General features: G+C 35.4%; 2 protein-coding genes and 1 pseudogene across 3 annotated transcripts; all 3 read right to left on the bottom strand.

Moving 5' to 3' along the window:
- Positions 1-9,956: 9,956 nt before the first annotated feature.
- LOC124920042 lies at positions 9,957-13,767 on the bottom strand (annotated as a pseudogene).
- A 193-nt stretch (positions 13,768-13,960) lies between these two features.
- On the bottom strand, positions 13,961-16,743 carry LOC124920049 (cysteine-rich receptor-like protein kinase 10). 2 transcript variants are annotated; one of them, XM_047460445.1, is made up of 8 exons: positions 15,899-16,743; positions 15,696-15,821; positions 15,530-15,628; positions 15,347-15,459; positions 15,061-15,271; positions 14,740-14,977; positions 14,491-14,644; positions 13,961-14,422 (listed from the first exon to the last, which is right to left on the bottom strand). In XM_047460445.1, the coding sequence occupies exons 1-8, from the start codon at positions 16,725-16,727 to the stop codon at positions 14,135-14,137; spliced, it is 2,058 nt and encodes a 685-aa protein (XP_047316401.1). In that variant the 5' UTR covers positions 16,728-16,743; the 3' UTR covers positions 13,961-14,134. The 2 variants fall into 2 exon arrangements, with proteins under 2 accessions (XP_047316401.1, XP_047316409.1); XM_047460453.1 differs by having other exon boundaries at positions 15,891-15,963.
- A 2,782-nt stretch (positions 16,744-19,525) lies between these two features.
- LOC124927193 (secreted RxLR effector protein 161-like) lies at positions 19,526-20,029 on the bottom strand. Its single transcript, XM_047467567.1, has one exon. It carries the CDS (start codon positions 20,027-20,029, stop codon positions 19,526-19,528), a length of 504 nt encoding a protein of 167 aa, XP_047323523.1.
- Positions 20,030-20,284: the final 255 nt, after the last annotated feature.

Raw genomic sequence — 20,284 nt, 5'->3', positions numbered from 1 at the left:
ATTAGACATTACTGGAAAGAGCAAGGTGCATTCTCTCTAATGCAAAGCTTGATAAAAGTTTTTGGGCAGCGGCGGTGACTACATCATGTTATTTGATAAATTGTGGGCTTCACACCGGGATTAACTGCAAAACACCTTACGAGGTATGGTCTGGAAAATCTGCTGATTACTCGGGTCTAAAAGTCTTTGGTTGCACAGTTTATTATCATGTCAGTGACAGTAAACTAGAGACAAGAGCAAAGAAAAGAGTATTTGTGGGCTATGAAGATGGTGTAAAAGGATACAAAATATGGTCTCCATCTGAAAAAAGAATTATTCTGAGTAGAAACGTCATCTTTGATGAGAACTCTATACTTTGTTAGGATTTGTATCTCCCAAATCTGACCAGCTTGAAACAATCTGTAAAAATGTAAGAAAGAAGAACACAAAAAGACACAAATTTACAGTGGTTCACTCAAATTGAGCTACATCCACTTCAGTCACCACCTGATTTCACTATAAAGAAGAAAAAGAAATACAGAGTTTGTGCCTCACACTTTATCTCTCTAAAATTATTTCCTCCCCATGTAAACCATTAATAATCACATATTTATAGGGTAAACATTCAGGTAATAAACCTAAATAACTTTGGTCAAGCTCAAAACCAAAAAGAAAACTCAATAAACTCTAATTAACAATGTAGAGTTTATTATAAGTGTAGGTTACATAACTCAACAATCTCCCACTTGGAGACTAACTTCATCATCTCTCAATCGGTAGTGGCTTTCCATTCGATGTCTTAACGAAGAAGACCAACTAAAGTTGTACACAACTTCAGTTTCTCATTTGTCACAACTTTCGTCAACATATCAGCTGGATTCTCACTCCCGGGAATCTTCTCAAGAGCTAATACTCCATCTTCTAAAGCTGACGGGATGAAATGATAACGAACCTGTATATGCTTCGTCCTGCCATGATAAACAGGATTCTTTGCCAAATGAATGGCACTCTGACTGTCGCATCGCAACACACTTCCCTCGTAGTCTTGACCCAATTCTTGCAAAAAGGGTTGTAACCACATCATCTCTTTAGCAGCCTCTGTCACAGCAACATACTCTGCCTCACAACTAGAAAGAGCAACAATCTTCTACAATTGTGAAACCCAACTGATTGCAGTACCTCCCAGTGTATAAATGTACCCTGTTGTGCTCTTCCTACTATCAACATCACCACCATTGTCAGCATCAACATATCCTTCCAAACCCATATTAGACTTTCGAAAACACAAAGCGAGACCCGTACTTTCTCTTAAGTATCGTAGTATCCACTTTACTACTTCCCAATGTTGTCTACCCGGGTTGCTCATGAATCTGCTAACAACTCCCACTACATGTGCTATGTCTGGTCTTGTGCAAACCATCGCATATATAATACAACCAATGACAAAGGCATACAGAATAGTGACCATGTAATTTTTCTCCTCCTCTGTTGAAGGCGACTGATCTTTAGATAGTCTGAAGTGACTAGCTAAGGGAGTAGTAACTGGTTTTGCATCATACAAGTTAAACCTGTTAAAAACTTTCTTCACATATTCTTCTTGTGAAAGCTTGAGAACTTTTTTATCCCTGAAAATTCTCATCCCAAGGATTTGTTTAGCAGCACCCAAATCCTTCATTGCAAACTTTTCAGACAACTCTTTCTTGAGCTTGTTAATCTCATACAAGCTTGCTCCAACAATCTGTTAGAAATTTCAAGTTGAATAATACTTTCCTATTGAAATCAATTGATCTGATTAATTTCACAAGTCAACCAAATCATACTAGCAGATCAGCAAAGTAATAAAGAACACCAGATTTACGTGGAAAACCCTCTCAACACGGAGGGTAAAAAACCACGGGGCAAAACCAACAGATTTCACTAATCAGTAAGAAACCAATACAATTGTTCTTCTCAACTTTAAACCTAAAGTTGAGGTATACATACAGAGAAACTAATTTCATTCAAACCCAAACAAATATAGGTTTGAGAAAACATGAAATTCCCTTTACAAGTAAGAGAGAAATGAACCTGAGGGTAATCAAGACAAAGAAGGTGATACTCTGTTCTCCTTCTCTTCTTCTTCCTATATATCTTCTTCTCTTCTTTTTCCTCTGTATTTTCTTCACTCTGTTTCTCTTGATCTCTTCACAGAACTCTCTCTGAAAATTGTGTGATAGAGAGAGAAACAAAATTAGGGTTTATTTGGTTTTTATATTGCCTAATTGGGCTGGACCCATAAGGCCCAACAATCTCCCCCTCCAGCCCACGGAGAGAGGCACACCGATCTTCAAGTCATCACTTGGTATTCACGCCGACAAGCCGACAACAAAGCTCAAACTTGTCTTTTGGAACTATCTTCGTAAACATGTCTGATGGATTCTTATCAGTGTGAATTTTCTTCAACTTCATCTGCTGGCTTTCTATTGCATCTCTTAACCAATGAAATCTCACATCAATATGCTTAGTTCTGGAATGATATGTAGCATTCTTGCTCAAATCTATAGCACTCTGGCTATCACAGAAAACAACTGCATCTTCTTGTTGCATACCAAGCTCCAAGAGAAATCTAATCAACCACAATAGCTCTTTACCAGCTTCAGTGGCTGCAATGTATTCTGCTTCTGTGGTTGACAAAGCCACACATTTCTGCAATTTGGATTGCCATGACACGGCTCCCCCTGCAAAAGTAAACACATAACCTGAAGTGGATTTTCTGTGATCCAGATCTCCAGCCATATCAGAATCAGTGTAACCTTCTAGCACATGTTCACCATTTCCAAAATTCAAACACAAATTGGAAGTGCCTCTTAGATATCTAAGAATCCATTTCACTACTTCCCAATGTTGTTTTCCTGGATTAGAAAGGAATCTGCTTACCACACCGACTGCATAAGCTATATCTGGCCTAGTGCAAACCATTGCATACATCAAACACCCTATAGCTGAGGAGTATGGCACACTTGACATTTCATCCTTTTCTTTTTCTGTTGATGGACACAACTTCTTGCTCAATTTCAAATGGCTAGGAAGTGGACAACTTACTTTCTTTGCTCCTTGCATGTTGAATCTTTCAAGCACCCTTTCAATGTACTTCTCTTGTGACAACCAAAGTCTCTTAGACTTTCTGTCACGAGTAATCTTCATGCCCAATATCTGGCGTGCTTGACCCATGTCTTTCATTTCAAATGTCTTGGACATCTCTTTCTTCAACATATCTATAAACAGAGCATCCTGTCCTGCAATCAACATATCATCAACATAAAGTAAAAAGATTATAAATTTTCCATTAGGAAATCTTTTGAAGAAAACACATGGATCTGCCTTGGTTTTCTGGTACCCATGACTCATCATAAAGGAGTCAAATTTCTTGTACCACTGTCTCGGGGCTTGTTTCAAACCATATAGACTCTTCTTCAATTTGCAAACCATGTTCTCTTTTTCTTTCACTTCAAATCCCTCTGGTTGCACCATATAGATCTCTTCTTCAAGGTTACCATGAAGGAATGCAGTTTTTACATCAAGTTGTTCAAGTTCAAGATCTAGGCCAGATACTAAATCTAACACTGCACGAATGGAAGTCATCTTTACCACTGGTGAGAAAATTTCCTCAAAGTCGATGCCCTGTTTCTGTCCAAAACCCTTTACAACCAGTCGGGCTTTGTACTTCATAAGTTCTCCATTTTCATCTCTCTTTAGCTTGAACACCCATTTATTTCTCAAGGCCTTTCTGCCCTTAGGAAGCTCCACAAGCTCATATGCGTCAATTTCTTGCAATGACTTCATCTCGTCTTTCATTGCATCCTTCCACTTAACTTTGTCTTTATGAACTTGTGCCTCCTGAAAACTTTCTGGCTCTCCTTCTTCTGTCAACAGGATATACTCTGAAGAAGGGTATCTTTTAGAAGGTTTGTGCTCTCTTTTTGATCTTCTTACTTGGGGCTCTTCTGGCTCCACTTGATGATGTTGCTCCCCCTGCATAGAAGCATCATTAACAATATCATCATCATTGCTACCATTCATGTCAGAGGTTTCTTCAGCAACTTCTTCATCATGTTCATCTTCATTTGTTACTGTTGACTGTACATATGAAGGAACTGGTTCTATGAACTCATCAACCCTCTCTAAATTCTCGTTGATTTCTGGACTTATCCCTGTCTGACCTTTAAAGAACACAACATCTCTGCACCTGACAATTCTCTTCTTTTCTGAGTCCAATAACCTGTACCCAAATTCTTCATTTCCATATCCAAGGAAAATACATGGAGTTGCTTTATCATCCAACTTGGATCTTTGTTCCTTTGGAATATGCACATATGCTTTGCATCCAAACACCCTTAGATGTGAGTATGAAATATTCTTCTTAAACCATACACTTTCTGGTATTTCAAACTTCAAAGGAACAGAGGGTGACCTGTTTATGAGATAGCAGGCTGTGCGAACTGCTTCTCCCCAAAACTGTTTTGGCAACTTTGCCATCTTCAGCATGCATCTCACCTTTTCTACAATGGTGCGATTCATTCTCTCAGCCACACCATTGTGCTGCGGATTTCCAGGCACTGTCTTCTCATGTCGAATACCATATTTGGTACAGTATGCATTAAATTCCTTGAAGGTATACTCTCCCCCGTTATCAGAGCGAAGACATTTCAGCTTACTGTCTGTCTCTCTTTCTACCATAACATGGAACTCTTGAAAGTAATTGAATACCTGGTCTTTTGTTCTCATAAAATAAACCCACACCTTTCTAGACGCATCATCAATAAATGTTAAAAAATATTGATTGCCACCCAATGACTCCACTTCAAAAGGACCACACACATCAGAATAAATCAAGTCTAACACATTATGTTTTCTTTCTGATGTCTGACTAAAAGAGACTCGATGTTGCTTACCAAATGGGTAGTAGTCGCATAGATCCAGAACCTCATCTTTGGTTGAGGGGATATGCAGCTTCCTCACCAGAATTCGCAGCCCTTTCTCACTCATGTGGCCAAGGCGTTGATGCCACAGATTTAGAGAGCTTTCAGCTTGTACTGCATTCAGGTCATCTTTGAGTACCTTCACATGTGTTCTGTACAATGAGTGCCACGACTTCCCTTTTGCTACAATCATTGATCCTTTGCTGAGTTTCCATTCACCACCACCAAGATAATGCTTGAATCCATCTTTGTCCAATGCATCACCTGATATCAAATTTAGACACAAATCAGGAATATGCCGCACATCTTTCAGTGTTAACCGATGCCCCTGTTCTGTCTGCAAATAAATGTCACCAATACCCACAATGCTTGAGTGACTAGTATTACCCATCTTCACTGTACCAAGATCTCCAGCCTTGTACGTGGTGAAGAACTCTTTATTCGGTGTAGCATGATAGCAAGCACCTGTATCAACTATCCACTCAACTCCTTGGTGATCTTCTACATGTAGATATTGTTCCTTTTCACAAGAAAGAATAACTACATCCTCTGCAGTTACTGTGGCTGTGGTATTTCTGTTTTCATCATCTTTCTTCTGATTTTTGCCTTCATTCTGTAGTCTTTTCCAGGCTCTACAATTATTCTTCATGTGACCTTCTTTACCACAGTGATAACATTCTCTTCCCTTAGATTTTGATCTGCCTCTTGACTTGCTATGGCCTCTTGATTGTTGTCGGTGTTCAGCTCTTCCCCTGTTCTCTGTGACAAGGGCATGTGCACTATTTGTATTAGTTGACTTCCTTCTTGTCTCCTCATTGAACAAGCTGCTAGTAACTATACTCATAGTAAGCACACCATTCGGAGCTGCATTACTAACTGTCACAACCAATGTCTCCCAACTGTCAGGCAATGATCCCAATAGCAATAAGGCTTATAGCTCATCTTCTAAGGTCATCTTCATCACTGATAATTGATTAATTAAGCTCTGGAACTCGTTTAAATGCTCAGCAACACCTGTGCCTTCTCTGAATTTCAGATTTACCAACTTTCGGATCAGAAACGCTTTGTTACCTGCCGTTTTCTGCTCATACAATGACTCTAACTTCTTCCATAGCTCATGAGCACTTTTCTCACTTGCTACATGGTGATAAACACTATCATCAAGCCATTGTCTGATTGTGCCGACTGCTTTCCGGTTCAGTTTTATCCAATCAGCTTCAGCCATCTCTTTTGGCTTTGCACTATCTCCTTCAACTGGCTCATACAGATCCTTACAATAAAGGATGTCCTCCATTTTGGATTTCCAAATCTGCCAGTTATTGTTTGTCAGCCAGATCATAGTGCTATTGCCTTCCATCTGAACCTGAGGGAAAAGCACACTTCAATAGAAAGTAAACCTAACAGCTCTGATACCACTTGTTAGAAATTTCAAGTTGAATAATACTTTCCTATTGAAATCAATTGATCTGATTAATTTCACAAGTCAACCAAATCATACTAGCAGATCAGCAAAGTAATAAAGAACACCAGATTTACGTGGAAAATCCTCTCAACACGGAGGGTAAAAAACCACGGGGCAAAACCAACAGATTTCACTAATTAGTAAGAAACCAATACAATTGTTCTTCTCTTTAAACCTAAAGTTGAGGTATACATACAGAGAAACTAATTTCATTCAAACCCAAACAAATCTAGGTTTGAGAAAACATGAAATTCCCTTTACAAGTAAGAGAGAAATGAACCTGAGGGTAATCAAGACAAAGAAGGTGATACTCTGTTCTCCTTCTCTTCTTCTTCCTCTATATCTTCTTCTCTTCTTTTTCCTCTGTATTTTCTTCACTCTGTTTCTCTTGATCTCTTCACAGAACTCTCTCTGAAAATTGTGTGATAGAGAGAGAAACAAAATTAGGGTTTATTTGGTTTTTATATTGCCTAATTGGGCTGGACCCATAAGGCCCAACACAATCAACATGTCATCAACGTAGAGGAGCAGAATAATGTACGATTTATCAAATCTCTTGATATAGTAGCAATGATCAGCTTCACACCTTAGAAAATTGTTACTTTTCATGAAGCTATCGAACTTCTTATACCATTGCCTTGGAGCCTGTTTCAAACCATACAGACTCTTCTGAAGTTTACACACAAGCTCATCTTTTCCTTTGATTTCAAATCCTTCTGGTTGTCGCATATAAATCTCTTCATCTAAATCACCATGAAAAAAAAGCAGTTTTGACATCCATTTGTTGAAGATGAAGGTCTTCTTTCACAACCAAACTCAAAATAGTTCTGATTGTCATCAAATTAACTACTTGAGAGAAGATCTCATTGTACTCAATATTTTCTTTTTGTTGAAATCCTTTCACAACCAACCTTTGTTGTGAAGTGCTTTCTTTCCCTTTGGTAGCTTAGTGAGCTCCCAAGTCTAATTCAACATCAAAGAGTCCATCTCATCTTTCATAGCAGACTCCCACTTAATCGATTCATCAGATTGTATTGCTTCCTCATAACATTCAGGTTCACCTCTATCTGTCAACAAGATATAATTCAGAGATGGACATCACCTCTCAACTGGTTTTCGATTCCTTTATGATCTTCTCAACTATATAACTGATGTTTGCTGATTCACCTCTGGGTTCACGTTCTCAACGATTTATCTTCAACAACACATTGTTCTTCTTCAACAACCGATATATATTTAGCTGAAAATTCTCTCAAATCGACTGTACCAGTCTCTTCCAACTTGGAATCACCATCTGATGTCTTCCCAACACAATCTTTGTAGAGAATCTGTTCATTGAAGATAACATATCTTCTACGAATGATCTTCCGATTTTGATTATCCCAGAAACGATAACCAAACTTGATATCACCATAACCAATGAAAAAACATTTATTAGACTTTGGATCAAGCTTGCTCCTATCACATTCATTAATATGAACATATGATAAACAACCAAACACTTTCAAATAAGAAAGGTTTACCTTTTTATTTCTCCAAGCTTCTTTAGGAATTCTGAATTCAAGAGGAACAGAGGGTCCCCTGTTTATAAAATAGGCAGCAGTATTAATAGCTTCTTCCCAAAAATTGGAGGACAACTTCAGGGTTGCTCTAAAGGACAACTTTTCCCATGGAAATTGGAGGAAAGTATTGATGTCCTCGACCATGCTAAGGAGTTTAATATTTATTATCCTCTTTCGGTCAAGGGCGAAGAGATAATGGCAAACCATGTATACTAGCCCCAACTTCTATGCATCTTCCTTATCATAGTAGGACACAAATCTTGAGTGAAGGTCTCATGTTATAACAATCATATTACTTTGAAAATATTTTACAACCAAAGGTGGACATTCTTCAACTTCAATTAAAATGGTTTCCACCGTAGAGAATCTCCGAAAATTGAGGCATGTGACCAAGGAAAACTCCTTCATCCCGAAGCAAAGCTCCTCTCCATTCACGAGGAATTTAAATAGCATATAATTTGAGTTGCTCTTCCTGAGGAGCATTTGATGTATTATCGTTCCTGAGAACCGCATTAACGTGGATCCTTTGAATAAAAATCGGAATTGGGTTTGCTCTACCCTTTCCATTACATTCATTGCAGCAAACTTGGTGGTAATATATGAGATATTAGTTTTCCATGAGACCCTACCAGGAAAATCAAGAATTATGGTAGACTTCATCTAAAAAAAAGAACAACATTGGAGTAAGCATAACAATTCCAGAACATTATAATTACCTAAACTATAGAACATTATAATTACCTAAATTATAGAACATAACAATTCAAATAAGCAACATTAAAGAATATGAGGAAACTGGATAAAACATTAACAAACAATTCAAATAAAGTACAAATGTACAATACATATAGGTACAATGCTCGTGAAATAGCAAAACGCGGTTATTATAAACCCTAAAGCATGCATGCATGCAGAATAAGAACATTACAATACGCTGATATAATACTCGTGAGTGAATAACATTGGATAAGCAACATCATATACACACATAAACCCTAAAAGCTGCATAAACCCTAAGGATTATACATCAATATCCATCACTATAAACGATAGAATAATAAGAACATTACAGATTAAACCTAAATCCTAAACTCACCTGAATATAGGAACGAAGAGACGGACGGTGAATGATGATGAGAGTTGATCGATGATGATGTTGAACTGATTTAAACGAAGTTGGAAATTGGAGCGTGAATGGAAAGTCGAGAGAGTCGAGAGTCGTGAATGAAAAGTCGAGAGAGTCGAGAGTTTGTGAAAGGATTTTTTTTAAATGAGGGGAAAATTAAGTATATATACGATGAAAATACGATTTCCAACTATCGTGTTTTATTGTAAAATGCTAGAGTTCATAATCGCGTTTTATATAAAACACGATAGTTGTAAATCGCGTATTTTTATTGTTGTGAATTACCACTATCGCGTTTTCATCTAATACGCGTGAGTTAATAAACGCGTTTTAGATGAAAATGCGATAGTTGCAATTCGCGATAATGAGAGGTAAAGTGGGTGTGAGAGAGAGGGGCAAATATTTTCATTAACGCGAATTACCACTATCGCGTTTCATCTAAAACACGTGAGTTCATAAACGCGTTTTAGATAAAAATGCGATAGTGGTAATTCACATTAATTAGCGGTAAAATGGGCGCGAGAGGGGCAAGACGGACATTTCGCAGGATGAAAATGCCCTTTTTGCAAAGTTTATCGAGCGTAGTCCATTTTTGGAATTAGACCCATTAGGGCCATTTCCCGAAGAAGACCTAATATATATTATATATATTAAAAAGTTTAAAGTTAACCTATTCTATTTTAAATAATTAATTTCATAAATTCAAATAGATTAAAATTATTTAAAAAATTTATATTATAAAAAATATATACATATAATTATTGTATATTTTAAATAATTAATAATTTTATTAGAATGAGTTGTAGCATGCCAAAACTTTAGCAGAAATGACACCCTGTACACAATTCTATTTCAAAAACAGCGTGTAGAAAACTAAATTAAGAATGTAACTGCAGTTTAAAACAAAAATAACTGATTCAATGACACACAAATCTACCTTTCAACACATACTAAACATCTTAAATTATTATAACTACCTAGGATACATCTCTGTAATCGAATCACCACCATTACCCGAGAATTGTTCTGATCTACCAATTGATCCGCTCGATTTCATGAGTCCAGACTCCTCGGATACTCGTGAATTTCCCTCATAGAGCGGTGACATTGTCGTGGTATCTCTTCTATGCATAAAAAATGCAGGTTCTGTTGGTACCGGCAGGGTAAGAGAGAAACTGTTGAACATGAGCACGACAGAAGCCATAGTAGGTCTGTCCACAACTTCGTTTTGAGTACACAAAAGACCAATGTGAATACATCGAATCATCTCGCGAGTTGACCCGCCACCAATATCTCTAAGCATTGGATCTATCATGTACGAAGCGTTCCCATCTCTCCAACTTTTCCATGCCTACAAAATTACAATTCAACAATTTTTTTTTTCATTCGATCTTTTAACTCAATCACAATATATGAGTTTATTGAACATATTGAATGAAAACTACTTACAAAGCTCAAAATGTCTTCAAAATCTTGTCCATTGTGAAACGAGTTATTCTTCTTGCCACTAACTATCTCAAGTACCAATATTCCAAAGCTAAAGACATCTGATTTAACTGAGAATTTCCCTTGCATAGCATATTCGGGGGCCATATATCCACTGCATACATTTGCAATTTTTCAAGTTCAATATGAGATTTATTATTATTTTTTGCAACAAGATAGATAGTTAATCGTCTTCTACTTACTAGGTTCCCACGATTCTACTTGTATTTCCTTGAGTCTCATCTCTAACCGACAATCTAGCCATTCCAAAATCTGCAATCTTGGGATTCATCTCGGCATCTAAAAGGATGTTACTAGCTTTCATATCTCTGTGAATGATTCGTACTCTTGAATCTTCATGAAGATACAAGAGTCCTCGAGCAATCCCTCCTATGATTTTGTATCGCCTTTGCCAATCCAATTGTACTCGCTTGATAGGATCTTAACCGATATAATAAAAGAAAATCAAACTTGGAAAGATAATTAAACATTGAAATGATGCAAAGTTTTAATACCATACCAAATAAGAATTGATCAAGGCTCGAGTTAGCCAAGAGCTCGTAAACAAGGAGTCTTTCGGTTCCTTCGACACAAAACCCAAGAATTCTAACCAAATTCCTGTGTTGTAGTTTGGCAACCAACATGATCTCATTCTTGAATTCTTGTTCACCTTGTCCAAACTCTCTAGATAATCGTTTTACAGCAATCTCTTGTCTATTAGAAAGCATACCCTATTGACATAAGCATAAACACAAATGTAAAACATGTTGATTTATATTATAATTACCACAACTTTTAATCTCAAGGAAACTAAATGAAAATTTTAACCTTGTAAACAGCACCGAAACCACCTTGCCCGAGTCTATTTGCATCAGAAAAATCTTCGGTCGCTTCTTGAATTGATTCAAAGTCGTATTGCATGATTTCAGTTGAGCTTATATCATCATTCGTAGCTTAAGATGAGTCAATGATCACAATATGAAGTAAAATTTAGTGATTAATTATTATACTTTAGGCATAATTAGCTAGGGAATAAATGGTAAACATGTGTCTCACAGTCAAGTTTTTGGAGTGGCTTCTTTTTGGGAATCTTTCGTTTGCCCTTCCTTGAGAAAATGAACCAAAGAAAGATTATCAACATAACGCCAACCACACTTGAAATTGAAGCAGCAACAACTATGATTGTTCTATTGCTGTTGTCATTGTTGTTTCCTGTATAAATTCACAGTGGTACCAAATTCATTTTGTGTGCTGATAAAATTGAAAAATATATGTTATAATATTAACCTTTTCTAAAAAAAATTAATTATCATGAAAATTAAGTATTAAATAACTTATATATTGGAATGAAAAACTAAACCCTTTAAGTCGGTTTAAGAAATTGTAGATTTCAGTTTATTAATCAGTTCTATCATTTTATTTTAATGACAAAAATTATTGCAAATAATAAATTATACTTAGAATTTAGTTTAAAAACAAAAATTATTGCAAATAATAAATTATACTTAGAATTTAGTTTAAAAATTAAAATTTATTTATTTCAAATTGTAATTGAATAGTTAAAATCTTAATTAGTAAGAGAAATGTTCATGTATAATTATATCTTAATGTATATGGGAGGGAAAAGATGAATGATAAATTTAACGAAAAAATCAGTCAAGTCAAAGCAAGTCCACGAATCTGACGTGGCCTGCTAGATTGTCCTCACGTCACGAAAACGCTCATTTCAGGAAAAACAAAATCATTTTTTATTTTTTTGTCCCGAAATGACCGTTTCGGGACATTTTTAAAACTTTCTCTCCTACCCACATGGCATGCCACGTTGATTCATGGACTTATTTTCGTTAATTTTTTCGTCGAATTTATCATTTTTCAAGAAAAAATTCTAACTATGAGAGGGTGTGGGTACGGTATATTATAAATATTTTCGAAAATTTTGATATAAGAGAAAGCATACCGTTAATACGGTCATAGCAGTATACTGCAATTTTGGTAGGATAATACCTAATAATAAAAATTGTTAAGTTATAAAAATATATATGTTAAAAAATTAATAGCTTCAAAAAAATCAAAATTTTTAACATTTTGTAGTAGGAAATTTTCGTATCAGCAAAAATATCCATAATTTTTAACCTTTAAGTATGATAGATGTCCAACGATTATACCTTCTCTAAATTAAATTAGAGTGGTTTCATAAATGGTGAATTATTCAATTTAGTCATACTCTTTCTAATAATATAATTGTAAAAAGAATATATATATATTTTTTCACAAACCGAAAATAAGAAAAGAGTAAAATAAAAAAAAAAAATACTAATGATGTAGCTGACTGTCACATCCATCATAAATATAAATTTTGATCTAACAAGTTACCTGTAGGCGGTGCTTCCGCCGGAGAGGGTGGCGGTGAGTTAACTGGAGGTGGTGGTGGTGATAAAGCTTGAACAGCCGTCTCATTATAAAACAGATAGGTCTCAAATCTCAAATAACAACTCGGATTAACAACTCTACCCCCTATTTTCCCATTACAACAATCGTAGATCTGAGGGATTTTACCATTTAAGCAATTACTACAATCCCGCTCCGTCAAATCCGGAGTGCACTGCATCATCCCATATAGGGTCCTGAAATCTGGCCCTTCCATATTCCCCACCGCGAATTTCCGACGAGATCCGCCAGCCGCCGCCTTGACCGTCAGATCGTTGAGCAACGACCGTAAGTCCTGGTTGAACTCGCTCAGGCTGGTGGCGTTGTTCACATTCGACAAGTAGAAAGTGTTGTCACTCGTTGGAGAAACGGATAAGGACTGGTTAGAGTAACGCAGCATGCAGAAATCATACCAGCTGACCGCCTCCTTATCGCCGGGGCAGAGTTGCGGTAGTTTAGCAATAGAGTCGTTGACGCAGCTGATACATTCGTGAAGTTGGACATCTCCACGGCAGAGGACGATGGCGTATGGTCGTTCGGAATCTTCACCGGAGGTGGAATTGGCGAACCCGAATGAATCCACGGCTGATGGGAGAGATGTGAGGAGATTGTTGAGGTTTGTTTGGTAATTGCTGTTGTTGGTGTAGTTTTTGTTGCCGCAGAAATGGAAAAGGACGTCCGGTTGGGAACTAACCAAACAGAGAATTGCCAAGAGAAGGGTAAAGACGATTGTAAAATGACCAGCCATTTCTTTGGTCTGGCTAGTTTGAATTGAACCTCCATTTAATAGATATCCTTCTTACTTTTCTCTTTTTCCGTGTGGAAAAAGTCAATAATAACACATTACAACTTTTTGCATTTATTTCAAACTGTTATTATTATTTAAAATCTCATTAGGTGATTAATTTCATTATTTAAAACTAATAAGATCATTAGAAATACAGCTGTATAGATAGTGAAAGGTCTAAATGAAAGAAAGTCATGGTCAATAGTTTTGAATAAAAACCTCGTGATTTTGATAGGACTTGATTAATATAGTTAAATAACCAACTTATAATAAAATACACTTATATGACAATTTTAATAATATTAATAATGCTGGACCAATATGGTCCTTTACTCTCCAATCTCGGTCTCATCGAGGATATGGATCTGTAATGGAAACATGGTTGATGGATGAATGGATGGTTCGAATCTCGGTGCTAACATCTATAAGGAATCCCGGTTTTGAAGGTATGGCCATACTAACCGTCGAGCTATTGAGCATTAGCATGACCAAAGCCATTGTCGGCCTCTTCGCTACAACTTCTTGCACACATAATAGACCGATATGAATGCATCTCATCTTTTCGCTTAAAGAACCGTCGATTATTGTTGGATCAATTAGGTTTTTTATCTTCCCTTTTCTCCATTTCTTCCAAACCTTGTGTAGAAAACAAAATTATAGAAACTAAAATCGATTTTATTTGATTAAATAATTCATATACTTACATAGCTCAAGAGATGTTCGGTAACATGTCCTGATCTCTCACGAGAACTATTGCTCTTGCCACTAACAATTTCAAGAATCAACACGCCAAAGCTAAAGACATCCGTTTTATCAGAATATTGACCATAATTTGCGAACTCGGGAGCTATATAGCCACTGTAATGTTATTAATAGAAAACAAATGTTATCAATAACCATTTTACCTATTAGGCTATTACCCACTTCAATCATTAAGAAAAGATAATACTTACTAGGTACCCACGATTCTTTTGGTTTTGTGTTGACTGTTGTCAACCATAAACAATCTCGACATGCCAAAATCTGATATACGTGGATTCATCTTGTCGTCTAGCAATACATTGCTAGCTTTAAGATCGTGATGAATGATCGTAAGACGAGAACCTTCGTGAAGATATAGAAGTCCACTAGCAACACCGACTATAATTTTATAACGTGTCTCCCAATTCAATAGCATTCGTCTGATTGGATCTATATGGCAACAACCAACAAGATTATCAATATTAATTTCATAATTTTCATATGAGTAGAAATTAAGATAGAAAGAATGGTACCAAAAATGAAATGATCGAGGCTCTTGTTAGGTACAAATTCATAAACAAGTAAACGCTCTTTTCCATCCAAGCAAAACCCAAGAAGTTTAGTGAGATTCCGATGGTGTAGCTTAACCATTAAGGTAATCTCATTCTTAAATTCTCTTTCCCCTTGTTTAGATCCCTGGGCTAGCCTTTTCACAGCAATTTCTTGTCCATTTGGAAGCTTTCCCTGAAGAGAGAATATGAACTTTAGTATTTTTATTCCAAAGTTTCTATAATCAACTCTTAATTAGAACATTAGCACCTTGTATACTAGACCAAATCCTCCCTTCCCGATCTGATTTTCACTGGAGAAGTTATTTGTGGCCTCCCTCAGTTTGTTTAGCTCAAATTGTAAGGAATGTTCATCTTGATAGACTAAGTTTGAAAAAAATTCAAATCAGAAAGGTGAAAATTAGGACTAGGGTTCAAGAAGAGGAAATTGTACCAGAATCCTGCTGTTGGCGCCTCTCATTTGATGCCTTTCGGTTCAAATCTTCAGAATTGAAAACATTCCGTCTGTAATTAGTATCCAAACTCAAACCCTCTGCAAAACCAATACATATATCTTAAATTTGATCTATAAACGTTAAAGAGAATGTTTAATGCACTACCTTCATCATGTTCCTTCATTTTTCTTAACTTTGAAGAGATTCCAGTGATTATTGTTAGAAACACTAACAAGGAAATCACGGGAACTACCACAAGAACGATTGTCTGGAGTTTATCATTTCCGCCGTCTGCAAAACTAACTGGATTATTGACAAGAAACTGAATCTATGGTGCAGAAATTAGTGTTGAAATCTTACTGACGTGCCTTTATTCCCTGCCGCGGTAACCGACGGAGTCGAATTGGCGGTCGGTGGTGGCGGCAGTAAAGGAGGTGGCGGAGAGAGTGGAAGCACCTCAACGTTAGGCAAGTATTCGTAAAACATAGACAAATCATACTGAAAAATGCAGCTAGGTGTCAAAAGAGTTACAGTTCGTTTCCTGTAACATGTCCGATTATATTGATCGATTGCATCTCTAAGACAATCATTACAATCGCTCGGCGATAACTGCGGCACACATTGCATCAACGCATATACGTTACTGAATCCTCCAAAGCTTCTGTTTCCTGTGGCCATTTTCAGTTCCGGTGAAGAGAATCCTGCTGCCTTAATTACTAGATCGTTAGTCAAATCGATTAAACTTTGATCAAAATCGTCAGCATAATACTCTATGTTAGCAGTATTAAACACGCATAAAGACGGATAAGCATTCATTGTATTGAAAAACGACTGATTCGAGCACTGGACGATGCATCTGTCGTCTCCCCAATTGACAGCGTCGATTTGATTGGGACAGTTGTTTATGATGTCTCTGCTAGGATTATCGATACATTTAAAACAATTCTCGTCGGAGAGGTCACCTCGACAAAGGCCGCGGGCGTAGACGGTGTTGGAACCCTGGCCTACGATGGTACTGTAGTAACCGCCGTTTGTCGTGACGTTGGAGGCGAGGGAGGAGAGAACGAGGTTGCGGTTGTGGCCGTATGTGCTGTTAGCTGTGAAGTTTTTGGATCTGTCGCAATTTTGACCGGCGGTTAGTATAGACAGGATGAGGAAAATGAAGAGGATGAGTAATAACCTTGAGGAAGAAGCCATTGTTAAGAATAAGAACTGATCCCAGGAGCTAATATGGCTCTTTTTGTAGTTTAGCGGTGAACCGTCACCTATGTCAACAGGTCAACTGTCTTCCTAATTGTTTTTTTTTTCCTCAAAACTTTTTTCAATCAAATTTTTTATTTTATTTTTTTATTATTTTTTAATTTTTAATTTTTTTTTAGGCGTGTATTGATGTAAAATGCTAAGAGAACTAGTATGAAATAATTGACATCTTTCTATTGGATTGAAAATTTTAAAATTCTCTTTACTATTACATTTTAAAATCTAATAAAAATATAACACATCATTTTTCTATATTTTTCCGTTAATTTTTAATACTCTTCATTTAAAAAAAAAATGATAATAAAATTTTTTATCGCAATAATAAATTGTTATTTTCTCCATAATTCACTTAAGTCCCCTTCAAAATGTCTAAACAATTTTAAGGAAATTGAGTGAATTATGAATAACGTTTTTGTTGACTTGACTTGTTCAGATAAATATAGCTGAGTCATGAATTCATGGTATTTTTATTGTCAAATACTAAAGTCACATTTTTATCTTTATTTTTATTTTTTGTGACCAATCATTTTATGGAGTGATTCTAGTTCAATCAACTTATTTGTTTTTCTTATTTCAGTTGTAATTGTTTGTTTTTGTCATTTTATTGAATGAATAATCATTGTTCCCTTTGTATTTTTTTTTGTCAAAATATTTAATTTCATTCATTTTTTTTTTTTGTAACGAGTAATGATAAATTTCAGAAAATTTTGTAGACATTTTTTTAATGAATGGTGTGTAATATCAGGAGTCAATAAATATCTAAGAGAAGATAAAAAATTCAAATTTCATTCAAATCATAAAATGACATATTTTATGTTTATTATCATTCACAATCTAACCTATCATTTTTTTTTACTTTTTTTTATTATATATTAAAATTTTATTTAGTTAAGTCAATATTTATTTTAAAATAATGTAGTGATTATCGAAATATCTCATAACCAACCAACCAACCCGGCCAAGATACTATTGACTAACTCTCAGTCTCATCTTCATTTTCATTTTGGTTGGTGACATTCATCCCCCAAGTGTCTTGATCCTTCTAATCATTTTTTTCTCTTTATCATTTTGTTTTATTATAGTTCAATAACTTCAGTTAATTAATTGATTAATGATACGGACAAATATTTGAAAAGAATTTTATATATAATGAATGATATGTTATTTCAAATAAAAATTTAAATATTCTCTCTTTTATTAAACTTTTAATTTAAAATTACACATTATTCTCTACTCACACACAATTAAAATAAAAAACTTCTTAAGAATTGAGGTGATATTTAAATCCACCTCGGAATTTGTGTTACAAGGCAGAAGGTGAAAAAAACTATATATTTTTCTTTTTTTATATTCTAGGTATTCTCATGTCATGCTCATCAGTGAAGATGGACACATCAGAAAAACTAGAACATGAAAGAGCTAATGAAAAAAAAAGTATTTACAAAAATGTTAAATAATTTATACTAGTTACATTTCCTCTTCTAGATCGGGTAGATATATATGTTACCCATGTTTCAAATAATTTTTTTCCGAATTATTCACTTTTTTATTTTTTTCCCAAAATTATTTACCCACTTTACATTATTAATTAACTTATTAATTAAAGTCCTCTCCTAACCCAATAATTAATCACTCTTTCTCTCAACCCAATATTTATTAACCATCTCTCTTTAACAATTAATTAATCTACTCTTTTTATAAACTATTAATTAACTCATTAATTAACCTCATCCTCTCAATAAATTAATTAAATATATTATATAAATATTAAAATAAAATAACACAAATATTTTATTTTTATTTAAATTTATAAATATAATATATAGATATATAGTTAAAATTAAATACACAAATTAAATAATTTAAATAACTATTATAAATTAAAATAAAATAAAATACACTAAAATAAAATACGTTACATAAACATTAAAATAAAATACATTACATAAATACTACATCACAATAAAATACATAAACATTACAATAAAATAAATTACATAATAAATATTAATCATGTTTAGTATATCGCAAACTACGTCGTGTATATCTTTCTTGTCCACATCGTCCACGTACTCTCACTTTTCAAGGGAGTGGTTAATTAATGAGTTAAGAGAAGACTAATTAATTGGTTAATTAATAATGTAGAGAAGGAAGGTAGTTAGTTAATTTGGAAAAAAGAATGAAAAGATGTGTTGTGCGGAATGCAAGAAAATGATGAACAATGAAGTGTGGAAATAAACAGATGAAGAGAAATTTCTAATTGTCAAAAGATAAAGATAAAACAGATTACAACAAAAGAAATAAACTACGCCTATAAAAGTGCTGAAAACAAGAAACGTAAATACTAACTTAATTTTGCATAACTGTAGAATTAAATGTGATATTAATTCCTATACTAAAGGCAGATCGTTACAAATCTCCACCTTGCCTTAGTATCACCCAACAAGAAGAGCCTGATCAAACTACTTCCAACTGTCAACATTTAGCAGGTCCAAACAATGGGTGAATTTGTTAAGTGGAACCGGCTTCGTGAACATGTCAGCAGGATTATGATGTGTGCTGATCTTCTTCACTTTGATTCTCTTCTTAGTACGAAGAAAATGATAACGAACATCAATATGTTTGGTTCTATCATGATGCACTTGATCTTTGGCCAAACAAATAGCACTTAAGCTATCACAAAAAACAATTGCCTGATCATGATGGATACCAAGGTCACTGATTAATCCTTTCAATCATATACCTTCCTTGGCTGCTTCAGTTAGCGCCATATACTCAGCCTCGGTAGTGGACAACGTCACCGTCGACTGTAATGTTGCCTTCCAACTAACCACAGAGTCACCAAGGGTGTAAACATAACCAGTCATTGATCTTCTACCATCGATATCTACAGCATAATCTAAGTCAGAATAACCAGTTACGAGACACTGATTATTACTCCCATAAATGAGACCAACATCGGATGTGCCTCTCAGATAGCGAAATATTCTCTTTACCGCTTGCCAGTGTTCCTTACCAGGTCGAGACATAAACCTGCTAATAACACTAACTGAATACGCAATATCAGGTCTAGTGCATACCATGGAATACATTAAACTACCCACTGCACTAGCATACGGTACATTAGACATGTATAACTTCTCAGCTTCAGACTGGGGTGCGAATGCAGACAAATGATCAGTAACAGCTGCAGGAGTATTGAGAGCCTTTGTTGTACTCATCCCAAAACGAGACAACATTTTCAAAATATAACTATTCTGTGAAAGAAATAGCTTCTTTTGAACTCGATCTCTTACTATTTCCATGCCCAGAATTTTTCGTGCTCCACCTAGATCTTTCATATCAAACTCAGAACTAAGAAGGTCTTTCAGTTTTTGAATCTCCGACATCTTCTTGGCTGCGATTAACATGTGGTCTACATACAGGAGTAAATAAATCAAAGAACCATCACTGACTTTGTTGTGATAGACACAACAATCATATGCACTCCTATT

The sequence above is a fragment of the Impatiens glandulifera genome, chromosome 1, assembly GCF_907164915.1.
Source record: "Impatiens glandulifera chromosome 1, dImpGla2.1, whole genome shotgun sequence".
NCBI lineage: Eukaryota > Viridiplantae > Streptophyta > Magnoliopsida > Ericales > Balsaminaceae > Impatiens > Impatiens glandulifera.
This window is presented reverse-complemented; position numbering and strand designations above follow the sequence as displayed.

Excerpts from the sequence above, each read along its gene's own strand:
- LOC124920049 (XM_047460445.1), bottom strand. The coding sequence starts at position 16,727 with ATGGCTTCTTCCTCAAGGTTATTACTCATCCTCTTCATTTTCCTCATC. Across the intron at positions 15,822-15,898 it reads TACCGCGGCAGGGAATAAAG|ACGGCGGAAATGATAAACTC; the intron begins GCACGTCAGTAA and ends TTAGTTTTGCAG. Across the intron at positions 15,460-15,529 it reads GCGCCAACAGCAGGATTCTG|TCTATCAAGATGAACATTCC; the intron begins GTACAATTTCCT and ends TTTCAAACTTAG.
- LOC124927193 (XM_047467567.1), bottom strand. The coding sequence starts at position 20,029 with ATGTTGTCTCGTTTTGGGATGAGTACAACAAAGGCTCTCAATACTCCT.